We start from the raw sequence: 17,854 nt of genomic DNA on the forward strand, positions 1-17,854 counted from the left end.
GTGACCCTCTGTTAGGCCTGGATTGAGTCACTTTAATCTTGTTTGAACTGATCTGAACAGAGTCCATCAATCTAGCTGGTTTGTTGTGGCTTAGAACAGACTGGCTGAGTTGGCCCTAGGCCTCCTGCCCGTTCGGTTTGGTTGTCTGGTTTGAGACAGCCCAGGCAACTTGACCCAGACTTGCACCAACTTTGAACTCTTGAGCTCGGTTTACTTTTAGTCTCAGTTTTTGGATTCCCCATTTTGAGGTCTCTGAGTTTTTCACTGGGTTTTTTCTGGCAGGTCCCATCCACTCAGTTCCCAGGAGCCTTTCCTTTCCTCCTCCAGGGCTCTCCCTCTCCTCTCATGCCCCTCTCTTCCTCGTGTTTGCTTGCTGGTTAATAGCACCCTTCTCTGTTACCATGTGCTAATACCGTGTTTTCAGTATTTTAATTTTTATTTGATTATTTCAAAGGGAATGTAGGAGGAGGGAGATCCCCATTGTGAACCAGAGCTGAGGGCGCTTCTCTTATTGTGGTATAATTCATATACCCTAAAATCTACCCATTCTAACTGTTCGGTTCTGTGATTTCTAGTGAATTTTTGGAGCTGTGTAACTTCCCCCACAGTCCAGTTTTAGAACATTTCCATTCCCTCAGAAGCTACTTGTGTCCACGAGCAGGCAGTCACCACTGATGGGCATGTTCGTCTCTATAAATTTGCCTTTTCTGAGCATTTCCTAAAAATGGAGTCATACAGTACATTCTTTTGCGTCTGTTGTCTTTGCTTTTTCCTTCCCTTGGCCCGCACACCTCCCTCCTCTCCTGGTCACTTCCTGCTAAAAAGCTGTTGGTGGCCACAGTTCTGTGTGTTCAGCGATGTGCTGAATGCTCTCCTAGAGGTGTGTACACAGTGGTGAGAGAGCAGCTGGTTCTGCTTTGGGTGGTCCACGCCTGGAAACCAGAAGCACCACATGAGCAGGGTCCTGAATGATGATGGGCTGGTGGGACAGCATGAGCAAGGCACCAAAGCATGAGGTGCTTGCCTCTCTGTGCCTCAATTTCCCCACATGTAATAAGGTGTAATAGGACCTACCTCAGGATTGGTGGGAGGATTAATGTTGAGTTAATATATGTCAAGCACATGTACATGGCAGGTACCGTATGGGGTTAACTATGCTGGTTGTTATTGATGAGACAGTATGGTGCCCACAGGAACCCAGTAGAATCAGTTTGTCCTCATCCCCCACCTTTGTTTTAGAACAAAAACCACAAACTCTAGTGTCTGCAAGGGCCAGGCAAACGCTGATATGGATGCCCAGGCCATGTGGGGAGAAAGGCACTTGCTCTAATCCAAAGAGCAGGCACTGCTCCACCCAGCTGATGGTTGTCATGCAGGAATATGGGCCCATTATTGCCAGAAAAGTCAGAAATACGGAATTCTACATGAAATCTTCCAATTTTTAAATATTGGTAATTAATTAAAAAAATACTAATTCTGTGTACAAGCCCAACAACCTATATTTGTGGGCCACATTTAACCTGAAAGCCACCAGCTTATGACCTTTCTTTCAAGGTCTCCTTTGGGGTGTCTGCTGAAGTCTGGTGTAATTGTCTCCTGGGGGTGGAGATACGTTGGGTTTTGAAGACTGGTTCTCATGAGCCCTTTGCCTTGCAGGAATTCTCCAGACAGGTTATGTCACCGGCAGAGGCTGCCCTGAATCTCCCTGCAGCCTGGAGACTATGTATAAGAGGAATGGTCTGATGGCTAGCGTGTTGGTCACCTCCGCCACTCCACAGGTACAGGGGCTGCGAGGATCGAGACAGTGTGCTGGCGGTGTGGTGGGGGGTGGGGGGGGGGCCTGACCCAGGCCCCAGCTGAGGCAGGGACAGCAAGGCTGCAGGGTTTCATGAATACCACCATTCTTAGCACTCCCAAGGCCCCTGGCCGCGGCAGGCGTGAGATTTGGGAGGCAGTCAGCCCTGAGGATCAGTATGTTTTCTGAAGTCGTTCTCTTCAAAGAAAAATAAATACCTGCCCAGTCCAGTTGTAGCAAGTACCACATTCCATTTTGGTGGCAAGAAGGGATCAGACCTTTCCCAGGAAAAGCCGCTGCTGATTACAAATAAGTCACACATTCTGGAATGAAGTCAGACAGAAGTCATTCCAACTGGCCCTGGGTTCTTATTTACCTTGCTCAGTAGGAAATGGCTGTAAGGACTGGTGGTCTGGAGTGGCCTGAGCCAGGGCCCCTGCCATGGGGTTTGGGAGTTTGCTTTCCCAGCTCAGTAATGGCACAGGGGCATGCAGGCGGAGCTGTGCCACCTGAGGCCCAGGGTGCCACTGCGTTGCATGTGTAATGCCTGCTCCTCTGACAAGCTGGCAGGGCAGTGGGTTCTGCCTCACAAGACCCTCATCATCAAACTGGGTTTTTGAAATGACCCTGGGTAACCATCTGGAAAGAAATGAACCAGTTCATTTCTTATAAACCTTCCAAAAAATTCCTTTTTGATTGCTGGTCCTGAAATTGGACTTGTGGGTGCCTCTTAAAATTCCCTAATGGTGCCAACGCAGGGCCAAGTAGACTCGCTGCAGCAGCGATAGCAGCGTTGTTACTGTTATCATCAACACCCGCGAGTGTATTTGGGACACCTTTTGATTAAACAAGTCCCCTCGTATGAGTGTGTGTGTTTGGGCAGGTATAATGTGGCGTTACAGGAAAGTTGTAATACCTGAAATCCCAGGAATGAACTCTGTTTGGTAGCTAGAGGAATCAGACTTCTATTTCCATCTATAATTTACGCTCCATCCAGAGTAACACTTCTTTCTTCTCTGGTCTGTGTGTATGTTTATGTGTATGTATATGAGTGTGTATATACATATATGTGTATGCACTCGTATATACTGTGTACATGTGCATATATGTGTATCCAGCACATGGTAAGTACTCAATAAATATTTGTTGAATGAATCAATGAATGAATACATGTATAATTGAAGTGCTCAGTGAATTTTGGTGACTGAATGGCACATTTACAGCCATACACACCCATAATTTGGTGCTCACTATATGCCAGGCACTTTTTGCATGTTCCACAGGCATTCTTTCATTTAATCCTCACAGTACCCCTCCAGGTACGTGTTAGATTTATCCCCAGTTTACAGATGAGGAAGCTAAGCTATAGAGAAGTAACAAACTGGCTGCAAATCACATAGCTTCCAGGTGGATGGGGATTCAAAGCCAGGCCTCTCTGACTGTCGAGCTGGCACTCTGAACCACGACACTGTCCAGGCCTAAAGAAAATCAGCCTTGTCACCCTGATTTCGCCTGCTTTCTGGAAGGTGGGTGTAGAGGTGCAGAATGATTGGCAGATAACTGCTCAGGATCTGTCTGTGAGACTGGGAGATGGAAGAGACTGCCAATTTCAGGAGCATTCAGGAGTAAGCTTTGCGACTTTTCAGAAGTTCATTCTAACACAGATTCTCCTCAGAGTGGAACTTTTCAAATGGCCATGCCTAAGCTCACCCCCGTCCCTTTGAACCAGCATCTCCTGGGGTTGGGGGGTGGGGCGGTATCGTGCCATTTGCTTTCTCAGCTTCACTTTATGTAACCTGTACTACAACCCTGGGAAGTAGGTTTTAATATTACCATTTCTAGATGATAACTGAGACCCAGTAAAATGAAGTAACTTGTCTGAGGTCAGATAGCAGCTGGTGTGGAGTTGGCATTTTAACCAGGCCTGTCTGACTTCAGAGCTCTTAACCAATATGATGTACTGCTTCTTGAGATCATTTTACAGTTTTGGTATAGTAGACTCATTTGTAAAACCTTTTAATGACACAGGCCTGTTGAAGTCTACAGGTTTAATTTCTGCTTCTCTTTTTAACCTCACATTTCCAGTTGTTGACTATTGGTTTCCCTCACTGGCTTAAAAACACTCTAGTTTCCAGTAAGATTGCAAAGTTTTTCCAGATATAGCCATTTTGGAAAGAGTGAAATAAAGAAGAATTAATAAAAGCATATTCTCTAAATCCCAGGCCAAGATATTGAGGTTAATGGAAACCACAAAATCCTTCTTCATGTGTTGAGACGAATAAAACCATTTTATGAACAGGGCACAATTTTTGGGTGGTAAGCTTGATTGATTCCCAAAAGTAGAGTTTGATGAAATTAAATAAAATTAAAGAGAAGGTATGTTCAACATTCTGGGATCCCTATAGTATTGGGTTTTGTGAAATCAGACACATTTGGGGAGTTTTAACTTTCTTTTTTATGGGAGACCCTTTTTTTATAGGCAGGACTCAGAGTGTTCTTCTTAACACAAGGGACTCTACTAAAATAACTTTCACACCAGTCTCCAAAGCCAACTGGTTACCTCTCAGCTCATCAACTAGCAGGCTTTGAGTTCCAAGTGGCCCATACGAGAAATAAGCCTCAAGAGCCATTTTTACATTTTACGTAACAATTTCCTGCAGTGACTTCAAGTAGGAAAAAAAAGGTGAAACCAGGTAATGTTTTGAGAGCCATATGAAACAAATTATTTCCTCAGGCCTCCTAAGATATGAAGGTCTGTTTTCTCTGAAGGAAGTTTGGGCTGTAATTTTTTTAACCCACTGCTAAACTGCTGGCCAGAAGTAGTTAGGGTATAGCAATTGCAGATATGTGTTTTGGGGTCAGTTAGATACAAAACAAGGTTCACGTTCTGGCTCTACTTCCTTATCTGTAAAATGGGAATAATAACAGTATGTACTCATAGTGGCACTCATGAGAATTAAATAAGATCACGCACATGAAGTGCTTAACACAGTGCCTGGAATAGAGCAGAGTGCTAAACGTGACACTTCCTTCATTGTACAGTTCGTTGCTTCCCATCCTCAGCTCCAAGGAGGTTTGGGAGCAGTGATCTTGAGCCACCTACTCAGTGGGCACCATCTCTCATCACTCTCCACAGGGCAGCAGCAGCTCGGACTCTCTGGAGGGCCAGAGCTGCGACTATGCCAGCAAGAGCTACGACGCCGTTGTCTTCGACGTCTTGAAAGTGACCCCAGAGGAGTTTGCTGTAAGTGACACAGAGCTGGCATGGGTGACTGGGCACCATGCTTGGGGGGTCATCCTTTGGGTCTTTTGCTCAGCTTGGAAACACCTTATATACCCAACAAGAGGGGAGTGTTGAGTAAAGTATGGTACATCCGTTATGAAATACCATGCAGCATTAAAAAGGGTGCTGTCAATCTAGAAATTAATCACCTTGAAAGGCATAACCAATATGTATATGTAAACAGTGGAAGAAGCAGACTGTAGCACAATTTACAGAGAATATACCATTTTAAAAATTCATGCACAACACACATATATTTGCGTAATGTTTAGATTTGATGTTTACATATTCATAAATATCTGGGTATATGTAGGCAAACATTATTTACTATAGTTTCTGATTGTAGATTCCAGGGGACTTGCATTTAATTTTTCTTCTTTTTGTTTATTTGTATTTCCCACATTTTTGCAATAATCATTTTCTACAATGATGTAATATTATTTGGGCAACTTTTAAAATTATAGTTTAAAAAAATTGTTTTGTCTTCAAACAGTGTGTTGCTGCTGTTCTGACCAGGGGACTGTCTCTTGTGGTGGAGCAGGGTTGGCTCCTTGTTTTGCCATAACTTGGTTTTGTCCTTTTGCCCTTTGAGGGCAGAGGGAGCATACTGGCTCTGGGGTGCCCTCAAGCTTGATTGTGAGTGCTGCCCAAGGGCTGTATTTCTCTCTAGAACCATGGAAATGTTTCCCACCCATGCCCTTTTTTCTTTATTCCCCTGGCATAAGAGGGTTCATGCCCTGTGGGTGCCATGGGAGCTAACTGGGCCCCCTTTCACTGCTCTGCAATCATTGGCTCCCACATTTACTTTGTGCCAGTCCATGCTGAGCCTGGCACATGCATCATCTCTTTCATGTGTCCAAGGGATCCTTTTAAAACCTGCTTCAAACTGTGCAGTGGCTCCCTCCTACTACAATGAGACCAAGAGTTCTTCCTGAGGCCTCCAGCGCACTCTGTGGTCTGGCCAAGTCTCTTCTCCTGCACCCAGCCCGTCTTGCTCACCAGCTCTCCGCTGGCTACCTCTTTCTTCCCCAGACCCACCCAGATCCTCCTGCCTTGCTCTTCTCTTCTCCAGCTGTGTACTCAGTCTCTGGTCAATGTCAGTCCTTAGAGAGGACTTTCGCTGAGTTAACATAGCATCTCTCCATCACTGCCTCTCCCCTTCATAACTTTTATTATTACCCAACATTATATAATAATAAATTTGTATTGCATACCTCTTCCACTGGAATATAAACTCTCTAAGGACAGAACTTTATCTGACTTGCTCACTGCTTTTTCCCCAGTGCTCCAAATATGCCTGGCTCATAGCAGGTGCTCAATAGATACATCTTGACTGAAAGAATTCAATTCTCACTGCAACCTGATGAGGCATATCATTAGCTTCCAATTTTATGATAAAGAAACTAAGGATCCAAGAGACTAATTGTTTTACATAGATCATATAGCCAGGTATTGGCAGATCCATATCTGAAAGCCTCATCTCCTAATTATTGTAATGCTGGGAGGTCATAAGAGCAGCTCCCATTTTTTAATACCCACTTTGTCTAGATCTTTTTTTTTTGTTTGTTTGTTTTTTTTGAGACAGAGTCTCGCTCTGTCACCCAGGCTAGAGTGCCATGGCATCAGCCTAGCTCACAGCAACCTCAAACTCCTGGGCTCAACTGATCCTCCTGCCTTAGCCTCCAGAGTAACTGGGGCTACAGGTGCACGCCACCACATCTGGTTAATTTTTTCTATATTTAGTTGTCTGGCTAATTTCTTTCTATTTTTAGTAGAGATGGGCTCTTGCTCTTGCTGAAGCTGGTCTCGAACTCCTGACCTCAAGCGATCCTCCTGCCTTGGCCTCTCAGAGTGCTAGGATTACAGGTGTGAGCCACCACAACTGGCCTTTTCTAGGTCTTATGTTAAATGTTTTACACGCCTTATTTAATTTGGTTTTCACAACAGCCTTATATATGCGATAATATTATTTCCAATTTGCCAATGAACAAGTCAGCACTTAGAGAGGAAGGTCACCTCTTTACACAGACAGTAAGTGGCACAGCTGGGATTTAAAACCAGGGCTGTCTGACACTCCAGACCATCACGATCTATGAGAAATATAATACAAGCCACATATGCAATTATAATTTTTTTAGTAGCCACATTTAAAAATATAGGTGGAATTAATTTTAATGATATATTTTATTGAACTCTACATATCGAAAAAATTATCATTTCAGCATGTAAGCAACATAAAATTTTTGAGATGCTTTATATTTTTGTTTTTCAAACAGTCTTCAAAATCCAGTGTGTATTTTATACTTATAGTACTAGCAACACTTCAAATGCTCAGTGGCCACATGTGGCTAGTGGGCACCGAATGGGACAGGGTAACATTAGAGTCTGTACTCTCAGCCACAAAGCGGTATTGCCTCTCCTTTAGAAAACTTCATAGACCATGCAGGCTGATGGCCTAGCTTCCATATTCTATTTGTGCATGTTTGCTAGTTGTATCTTTAAGAGTTTTGTTTTTTAGCTTCCTGAAGGGAATGAAGCAACAAAGAGTCTTAAAAAATCCCTTTATAGCTGTTCACCAAGGGGAATGGCAGAGAGTTAGGCTGCATCATAGAAGAATATTGCCTAACAGGACTCCTTGGTGAAACTCTGGGCTCGGTTCCTAGTCTTAGCCTAGAGCATTGCTTGGCCTGCTCCACACCAGTTTTCTGAGACTGGAAACACTGTAGGGAAAGATAATGAATGCTTGGAGGGTACAATGCTAGAACTTTGGTTGCCCCTGCTGGAGCCAATGTGTCTTTGGCATACATATAAAACCAGGTGCCCTGGAGTCTTTGGTCTCTGGGGAAGCATTGGAGTTGCTAGGTATCAGAGTTGAGCCAGACCATCTGGAATTTCAGTTTCATGTGTAATAATATGAAAGAAAGAAAAAACTCAGATACAAAAGTCCATTAAAAGAATCATTAAAGTGATTCTGGGAAGATGGTAGTGACAGCATGGTTTTTTATTCTCTCTTAATCCCTGCCTCTCCCTCAAAAAACCCCAACATTCAGAACAACTAGATAGCAAACCCTGAAGCCCATGAACAATATTTATAATAAAACTAGGTGACAGGTTTTCCCCATCAACCCCAAACTATAAGTGGCTGGAGACATAGCACTAATAACCACAAGACCTTCAGGGTATCAGATCTGTAGAGGAGAAAGCAGAATAAGCACTGGGGCATTCGACAGACTCAAGAATCAAAAAACCCCAAACTTGCCAACAGATATTTACTGGAAAGTTCGGTGGATCAATGTGAGAACAGCAGCTGAAATTGGTAGGGATTTTGACTATTCAAATAATGGGTGGGTAGAAGGAATCTGCAGGTAGCTGCTGTAATCTCTTGAAACCAACCAGGCAGGGCTCCCTTCTAAGATGAGGCTCCATACCCAAAAGAGACTCAGTATGGGAGTGGAATAAAAATTATCAGGATGGGGACAGTTGCAGGAAAGGAAAAAGAAGGTCTAAATAAAAGTGTGTGTATGTGTATGTATGTATATGAGAAATCTCAAAAAGCAACTGCCATGTTTTTGAACACCACATGAAAACAAACTAAAAGACAGCTGTGTGAAGTTAGAAAAGGTAAGTTCAGGAAAACTAATTTTACATAAAAATAAGCAACAGGAAGTTATTGATGTCAAATATCTTTCAAAGTTATTGTAAGAAAAAAAGAGGAGAGAATCCCCGTAGACAGTGAAAGCATACCAGAAAGGCATGCCACAAAACAGTTCAAAACTGTAACTATCTACTTTAAAATGAGCTGAGAGGCCGGGTGCGGTGGCTCATGCCTGTAATCCTAGCACTCTGGGAGGCCAAGATGGGTGGATTGCTCGAGGTCAGGAGTTCGAGACCAGCCTGAGCAAGAATGAGACCCCCCGTCTCTACTAAAAATAGAAAGAAATTATCTGGCCACCTAAAAATATATATAGAAAAAATTAGCTGGGCATGGTGGTGTATGCCTGTTGTCCCAGCTACTCGGGAGGCTCAGGTAGTAGGATTGCTTAAGCTGAGGAGTTTGAGGTTGCTGTGAGCTAGGCTCTGACGCCACGGCACTCACTCTAGCCCGGGCAACAAAGCGAGACTCTGTCTCAAAAAAAAAAAAAAAAAATGAGCTGAGAGATACTAAGATGATACTGTAAGACACGAACAACATAAATTGGAAATAGGAAAATCTCAGAGATGAGATGACAGAACTTAGGAAAGAATTGAAAATAAAAGAATTCTTGTGGAAATGAAGATTGAACTAGAAGGAACACAGAAACAGATAAACATAACAGAAAATGCCTTATGGAAGAAACTTTTTCATGTCAAAATAAATGAAGAAAGAGATAATATGACATTGGGAAAAAGTAACAAATGTTGATGATAGGCAAGGAATATCCAAAATGCAGATAATAGGAATTCCTGAAGGAGAGAATAAAAAGCCGAGGGAACTGCACAAATACTTAAAAGTATAATTTAAGAAAATGTTCATGAAATAATAAAAAAAAGATTCGAAGCAGGGTATTGAAAGAGCACATTGTGAAGCTGAGAACGTCAGTCCAAAATGACTAGTACTGAAAGACATATTTTTGGTAAACTATTGGGTTTTAAAGGAAAAGAAAAAATCATTTGGGTATCTAGGCAAAAACAGCAAATGACATATAAAGGAAATAATTAGATTACCATTAGTCTTTTCAACAGAAACACTTTTTTTCCAAAAGAAAATGGAATAACATAATCAAATGAGTCAAAGAAAAAAAAATGTGAGCCAAAGATTTTATATCTAGCGAAACTGACTTTAAAGTATAAATGACACAAATAAACAGTTTTGAACATGCAAGACCATAGCATATTATTCCCCTGAGCCCTTCCTGAGGACTACTAGAGAATGAGCCTTAGACAGTGAACCTGATTATAGAAATATGCATATAGTAAAGCTCAATGGAAATCGTGTGTGTGGCAGAGGGAGGAGGGGATGGGTGAAATCACACCTAATGAGTACACTGTACACTGTGTACACCCATCTGGGTGATGGGCACACTTACAACTTTGACTCAAGCAATATAAAAGCAATCCATGTAATCAAAACATTTGTACCCCTATAATATTCTGAAACAAAATTTAGAAAAAGAAACATCCATATAAAGACAGAGGGCAGTAAACATCAGTTATGGGTGGAATTAAGACTAAATGAGGGTTAAAAGGTAGGGGTATAGTTTGTAATGAATGTATGCTCAGATAGTAGATAGAGTATGACTGTTATAGTAGAAACAATTTTTAAAAATGGGAGAATGGAGAGAACATGTAAAAATATAACTTTTCTTAATTATATTGCTGGTGGTTGCATTAATATTATTATTCTGAGACTTTTGTATATGTAATGTAGGATAAAGTAAACGAATAATTATGGAATACTGTAATCCGAGTATACTCTGTGTCCTTGAGATCAGTACTTCTGATAGAGATGAAAAGAGATACAAATGCAAAACAGAAGAGGATAAATAAATAAGTTTTTAAAAAGCGTCCTGAATTTAAATTGGAAATGTCAGTATGAATTCTGGATTGTGGTCTTGAAATATCAATTCTCATTGAAAGAACTCAGGGCTTCCTGGAGAAGTGGTTCATTCCAAGTCTGGGACAGGAAGTGTTCAAGATGAGCATGGTTGGCCGGGCGCGGTGGCTCATGCCTGTAATCCTAGCACTCTGGGAGGCCGAGGTGGGCGGATCGTTTGAGTTCAGGAGTTCGAGACCAGCCTGAGCAAGAGCGAGACCCCATCTCTACTAAAAATAGAAGGAAATTATATGGACAGCTAAAATATATATATAGAAAAAATTAGCCGGGCATGGTGGTGCATGCCTGTAGTCCCAGCTACTCGGGAGGCTGAGACAGGAGGATCGCTTGAGCCCAGGAGTTTGAGGTTGCTGTGAGCTAGGCTGACGCCACGGCACTCACTCTAGCCTGGGCAACAGAGTGAGACTCTGTCTCAAAAAAAAAAAAAAAAAAAAAAAAGATGAGCATGGTACATCTTCCCCAGTACCAGGGAGGAAGCTATCAAGGTCTGTGAGGATCACGGCAGAAGGACTCAAGAGCCAGCTAGCAGCAGCTCTCACTGCCCAATGATAGTAAGATTTGAACTTCAAAAGGATAATAATTGCAAGTGATTGAAATTTATCAAACAGTGGTTCACTTCTGGAGATAATAGGGGAACAATTTATTATTGTAATAATTGATAAATATGAGGAAAGAATCAAGCATTTTTGTCCTGCCTTTCACTTTTGAACTATAGTGGGTAATCAAATCTCAGAAGAGGTAAAATGTCTCTTTATTAAACTAGTTTGGTTAATAAATGGAAAAGAAATGATAGAATTGGAATATCATCATTTTGTAATACCAGTGAATGAAAAGATCTAAGCAGTGAGTTTGGACGGCCACCAACATCACAAAAGGGGAGCCATTGTGTACTTCCTGGCGAAACAAGGCACCACCACCTCCAGTCTTGCCAAAGGGACAAACCTGTGTCACAGCAAGCCTCTGGGTCCAGCTGCTGATTTGAAGGACATACCCGGGATGAAGAACACATTGACCTGCTCCATAAGTGTGGGGAGCCCTGTAGGTCAAATGGCCTGGATTTGATACATTATAAGGACTATAAAGGGATGGAGAGAATACTTGTAGGTTAAAGGAGATTTAAAAAGCACACATCAAATATTTTAAAAAGTGGACAAGACTACACTGTGTTGCCAAGGTATATACATTTGGGTGATAAAATTATAAAAATAAAACTTGAGGAAAGTCGGAATAACTGGAGTATAGTGGAGTGATCACTATAACCTCGAACTCCTGGGCTCAAGCGATCTTCCTGCCTCAGCCTCCCGAGTAGCTGGGACTATAGGCGTGCGCCACCATGCCTGGCTAATCTTTAAAATTTTTTTGTAGAGACAAGGTGTCACTATGTTGCCCAGGCTGGTCTCAAACTCCTGAGCTCAAGTGATCCTCCCCGTCAGCCTCCCAAAGTGCTGGCATTACAGGCCTGAGCCACCACACCCAGCCAAGTGGTTACTTTTGTTGAGAGAGAAGGACTTGTGATTGGGACCAATCACATGGAAGAACTTTTGGGGTGGCTTTTTCTTTTTTTTTCAATTGTGATAAAATATAACAAAATTTGCTGTCCTAACCATTTTTAAGTGTAAGATTCAGTCATGTTAAGTACATTCACACTGTTGTGCAACCAATATCCAGAACTGTTTTCATTTTGCAAAACTGAAAGTCTATATGCATTGAGCAACTCCCCATTTCCCCCTCTCCTGACCCCCCCAGCAACCACCATTCTACTTTCTCTCTGATTTTGACTACTCTAGTTACCTCATGTAAGTGGAATCGTAACATATTTGTCTTTTTGAGATTGGCTTATTTTATTTAGCAGAATGTCTTTGAGGTTCATCCATGTTGTGGCATGTGTCAAAATTTCCTTCCTTTTTAAGACTAAATGATATTCTGTTGTTTGTATATAACACATTTTGTTTATCCATTCCTCCATCAGTTGGGGTGGCTATTTCTTGACCTGGTGATGGCGAAAAGGTGTTCATCTCATGAAAAGTCATTAACTACACAGTTGTTAATGTGTGTTATTTTATAAGAGGATTAAAATCATTTCGCAGGTCCCCATGTTTTTGCCAGGGATATTCTATAGCTCTGCCTCATTCTTTCTACTTCCCCACTGGCTGAATCAGAACAAAAAGCAATGCTGGAACCTGTCTTTATCATTAGTAGATCATGAACATCCTTCCACATCAATATATGTAAATTTAATTTAGTATTCTTAATAGTTGCATAATATTCCAATGTCTGGATGTACCATAATTTTTTTCAACAAGTCCCTTTTGGTAGCCCTTTAGGTGATTTCCAGATTTTTACTACTACAAATAATGGTACACTAAACATCTATATTTATATCTGTATCTATATTTGTAGTATGTAATCTAGATCTATATATAAAGTGCTTTTCTTTCTGTGTCAATAATATGCTCATTTCACTTTTTAGCAGATAATATCTAAATGCCATGCATGATCCAGGATCTAGAAAAAATAGCTATAAAAAACAGTATTGGATAATTAGCAAATCTTGAATGTGGACTGTCTATTAAACAATACTACCGTATTAATGATAAATGTCCTGAATGTAATAATTTGCCATTAAGTTTGTCATGTAAGAGGATGATCTTTTCTTAGGAAATACATGCTGAAGTATTTAGGGGTGAAGAGTCATAATATCTGTATGTATTTTAGTCTCAAGTGGTTCAGAAAAATGTATATGTATAATTATATAGACGGAGATGTAACAAGTAGGGCAAAATGTTAGTAATTAGTGAAGCTAGGCAAAGGGTTACGAGAGTTGACCATGTTGTTTTTGCAACTTTTGTATAGGTTTGGTTTGACATGTTTTTAAAATAAAATATTAACTTTTTAATGTGTTGCTGCTAGATTACTTTCCAAAAGAAACAGAGCAATTCATAGGCCCATCAGTTAGTGACGGTGCTGATGGACAACCAGTGGTATCTTCCTGTTTAATTTGCATTTCCTTGACTATGATAAGTGTTTCCTGTGGCTCTGGAAGTAGAAGCTGGAGCTGATTACTTTTTATTCTGTGAGCCCTCCTGGTCATGCCTTGGTGAAGGTGATCAAATGCAAATTTTAAGGTATCTTCTGTTATTAGACATACTAGTGATTTGCCAGCAGCTTTTTTTATTTGTTTATTTGGGGTCTTGGAGACCCTTATACTAAGGGTCAGGTCCTGTCTCACTTCACAGCCGGCTCGCTGCCATCTTGGGACCCTGCCCCTCCCACAGCAGAGATGCCCTGGCTTCCTGGAGAGAAGAGGCATTCCCTAGGGGTGTGTTACAGCTGGGAAGAGAGGATTGACTCAGCCACTGCTAGAGGGGAGAAATACTGCATTCAACATAGGCAAAAAACATTTTTTTTTCTTTTTGGTTAACCAAGTAGCTTTCATTTGTCCACATAATAGCAGTTGTTTTCTTTGGGGCCACATTGTGAAGTGCTCCAATAGGTCTCTCCACTCCGTGGTGTTCATCTCTACAGAAACATCTTGTGATGTATGGAGTTTGGGTATTTTCCTTAAAATTCTGGATTTTCAGGGCCTTGGACTGGGAGGAAGGAGGAGATGGGAGAAAGGACTAGGACCAAGGAAGGCATTGCTAGCTGACAGCTTGACTGGACGTCTGTGTTAAGATTTTATTTCCCAAAATAAGGATAAGCCATTAAGAGACTTGTTGATGAATATTCTTGTTCAACTCCACTGCTGGGCAGCCTTGCTGCTTGGAAACAAGAGTGGGAGCCTCATTGTTTCATGCTTCTGTTGAGGCTGTAACACACCCCTAGGGAATGCCTTTTCTCTCCAGGAAGCCAGGGCATCTCTCCTGCGGGAGGGGCAGGGTCCCGAGATGGCTGGCCGCAAGCCGGCTGTGAAGTGAGACAGGACCTGCCCTCACCCTTCACGCCCCCACTGATACCCACACTCTCGCTTGTTGGCAAACCTGGCTTCTTTGTAGTGTGCAACCTTTGGGGAAGGATTGCTCATCAGCACCCTTTTTTTTTCCTTTTTTATTTTTTTCAACGATTTCCTGGTCCTGTATAATCAGCAACCTTTTTAACACATGTTTGGCTTTGTAATAAAATGGCATGAAATTTGAAATCTGATTTTTATGTAAGTATCTTATGTCGGTATATCCTCGCTCTGGACACTGAATCTTTTTTGGTAAGAGTTGAGAGGATAGAAATGGGAGAGATTCTTTTGAAAACCCTCATTATGTGTTTAGAACCAGCTAGTCTATTTTAAGGCTGGTGACCTCTGTTGTTGTTTGTTTTGAATAAAACACCTGAACACATTTTCTGACTTATGGTCTGAGACAAGACCAGAATATTTAAAACTTGGACCATCCAAAAAGTATGAAATGCAATGTCACTGCTTTAATAAATCATCTGGAAATTCAGTGGCAAATGCTAGAACTGATGGCAGGATAGAAAGGAAGTTTTCTCATTTTCACATTAGCAGACTTTTGGTTCTTTTCCTAAATGACGTTGCAAACATCCTGCCGGTTCTCCTGGATAGGGAGTTAACTTGAACTGCAGGGGAGATTTCCAAGTCCCTCTGAGCTTTCAGCTCAAATCTCCTGTCTTCACAAGGCCTTTCTGTTCCCCAGGATGGCAGAATTAATCCAAATGTGAGGAGCACTTGGCTAACAATCTTGATGGGTCTGGCAGAAGAAATGCCAGGCTGTTTGCTGCCCAGGGGCATAGCTCTGGGCTTGGTAGCTCTAGGCCAGACATGGGCCTCTGGGCCTTCAGGACTTACTAGCCACTCTACACCCAGACTGTGAGGGCCAGATACACGTTATGCTGATGTCAAATGCCCCCTTGCCACTGGTGGATGGAATGCAGAGGTCAGAGAGCTTGGGTTCCCCTCCAGTGCTTCCTTTTCCCTGGTGCCATCCCGTCTCCCAGCCGGACTTCCGTTAACGGCAGCATTTCACCCCTGTGCCCATGTGGAGCACTAGCCCCTGGGAGGGGGCAGAGAGGCTCCTCACTCGTGCCCCACCCTTTCCCCCCAACTCAGCCCTGAGTGTCCTGTGCTCCTCAGGAACCCAGTGGCCTTGGGCCACCTTTGAATTCTGCCAGGAGCTGACCACAGTTCTGCATCTAAGTCCTGGATTGTGGTCACAAGTGACACACTTGTGTATTGCCATTTCTCTCCAATGTATTCTTGACACGAGGCTTTTTGCTGGCTCAATGAAACAGACTTTTAAAACTTTTCTCTAGAGCAACTTCAGTGTATGGATATTCAACCAAATTAATGGTTCCTTATTTCCTAGCTTATGTATTGGTCAGGAACCATAAATTCACATGCTAGTATGTGAGCCTATCTGTGTGATTTCCCTTTTGAGAAGCACACACACACACACACACACACACGCGCGTGCGCGCACAAACCCTCTTATATATTTATTGCACATCTGTCAGGTGCCAAGCATTCTATGCCTCTTGTCTTGAATTTTCACCAGGACCCTCTAAGACTGGGATTACTGTTATCATTTTCTAGACGTGGTACCTTAGACTGGGGAAGGTCAAGTCATGTGTCAAAGAGGACACATAAATCCTGTAGATTCCAGAGCTCAGTTTTGTTTTCCTGCATTCTGGCACCTCAGATGGCCTTGTGTTCAGTGGACAGGGTGTCTTCTCATGTTAATGGGTATCCCCAGGCCCTCAGCTTGCATTTCCCTGGCCTGTCACAGAGGCATCGGCTAACTGACATCTGGCATCCTGGGTGACATGTGGAGGTAGGTGGGTCATGTGAAGTCAGCTCAGCCCAAGCCTGGGCCTGAAAGATGCTCAACAGTGATGCCTCCTACTGTCACAGGCAGGCACAGCCTTTCAACCTGGTATGTGTTTGCTAGACATTTGTGCCCCTTAAGCTAGCTGTGGTGAAGGACCGATTTTTTTTCATTTCCAATCTGTTGAGGACTGATACTTAAAAAAAAAAACAAAAACCCACATTAGAAATGTTACAGCTGTGTCAAATTGCTGTACAAGTTCCACGTGCTTGCCCCAGCTTCTGTACTTAGCTCATTGTGGGCCGGTGGAGTGAACAGTGCATGTTCTCCTGGGCTCTGTGGATGTGTCTTGAATAGCACTCTACCATGTAATTTTGGGGCAGCATAGACTTCAGAATAAAAGTATCATTTCTATAAGCCACAGTTTTAAAATAAATTTAACTTTAGAATAATAGTGTCTCTGTTTAGCATTCTAATTTTTAATATTGTGTCTACAACTTTTAAAAGTTACAAAAGTAGTTTGTGCTTGAAACAAAAATCCCAATAGTATAAAAATTTCCAAAATAAAAATGTTCCCCTTACTCTCAGCCCCACCCTCCAAACTACTATCATCAATTCTTAAATTGCAAGTTCATCTCACATTCAAGAAAGATGGGTGGATCAAGATTTATGAAGAGGGAAGGGGTGGGAAAGGCATTTCGGAAATTTACCCAATTTTTTATTCTGTTCTATCTTGTTTTTTATTTCAATGCAGAAAGCATCATTTTTATGAACGTACATTGCTCTGTGTAAACTAAAATAACATGGCAGTTACCTTTGATGTGCAGTATTTTCTAACATGCATTCTCTCTGTTGCAGAGCCAGATTACATTAATGGACATACCCGTGTTTAAAGCCATCCAGCCGGAGGTCTGTACTTTGTCCTTTATACTCTTCTGTTAATGCTGTGACTGGGAAGAGAGGATGTTGTCAGCCACCATTAGATTAACTTAGTTTCATGGTTTCTCTCCTGAAGTCTCTATAAACGCATGTTCTTGATTGAAACTCCATTCCATTCTTGACAGTGCTCATTTTCTGATCCCTGTGTTCGGGTTCTCCAGAGAACATCCCCTGTCTGGCCTCTGGCAGGGCCAGGATTAGTTGGTGCCCAGAAGCCTCCATGCCTGAGAGTCAGTCTTGACATGCTAATTCCTTTACCACTGCTGAAAAGGTCAAGAAGGGGATATGCAAGAACGTTTTTTCTAGAGAGCTTTCTTTTTGTTGATCCCAAATTCTGGTGGTTGCCTTGTTTCTGTTTTTGAAACCAGTTGCCACAGCATAACACATACATATTTACATTAAAAGCATATGCACATTTTTAGAAATAGTATATTCAATAAAGGTTAAAAAGTTGATTTTGGTCTTTAGAA

General features: G+C 42.0%; 1 protein-coding gene across 8 annotated transcripts in view; it reads left to right on the forward strand.

Annotated features, from left to right (window-relative positions):
• Positions 1–17,854, forward strand: part of RALGPS1 (Ral GEF with PH domain and SH3 binding motif 1) — a 263,112-nt gene that overhangs the window by 38,010 nt on the left and 207,248 nt on the right. For all 8 annotated transcript variants that reach the window (XM_069476798.1, XM_069476801.1, XM_069476804.1 and 5 more), the window contains 3 exons: positions 1,657–1,778; positions 4,932–5,039; positions 17,304–17,354. In XM_069476798.1, coding sequence (XP_069332899.1) covers positions 1,722–1,778; positions 4,932–5,039; positions 17,304–17,354 — 216 coding nt within the window. In that variant the 5' untranslated portion in view covers positions 1,657–1,721. The remainder of the gene's footprint in view (positions 1–1,656; positions 1,779–4,931; positions 5,040–17,303; positions 17,355–17,854) is intronic.

The sequence above is a fragment of the Eulemur rufifrons genome, chromosome 7 (assembly GCF_041146395.1).
Source record: "Eulemur rufifrons isolate Redbay chromosome 7, OSU_ERuf_1, whole genome shotgun sequence".
Classification (NCBI taxonomy): domain Eukaryota; kingdom Metazoa; phylum Chordata; class Mammalia; order Primates; family Lemuridae; genus Eulemur; species Eulemur rufifrons.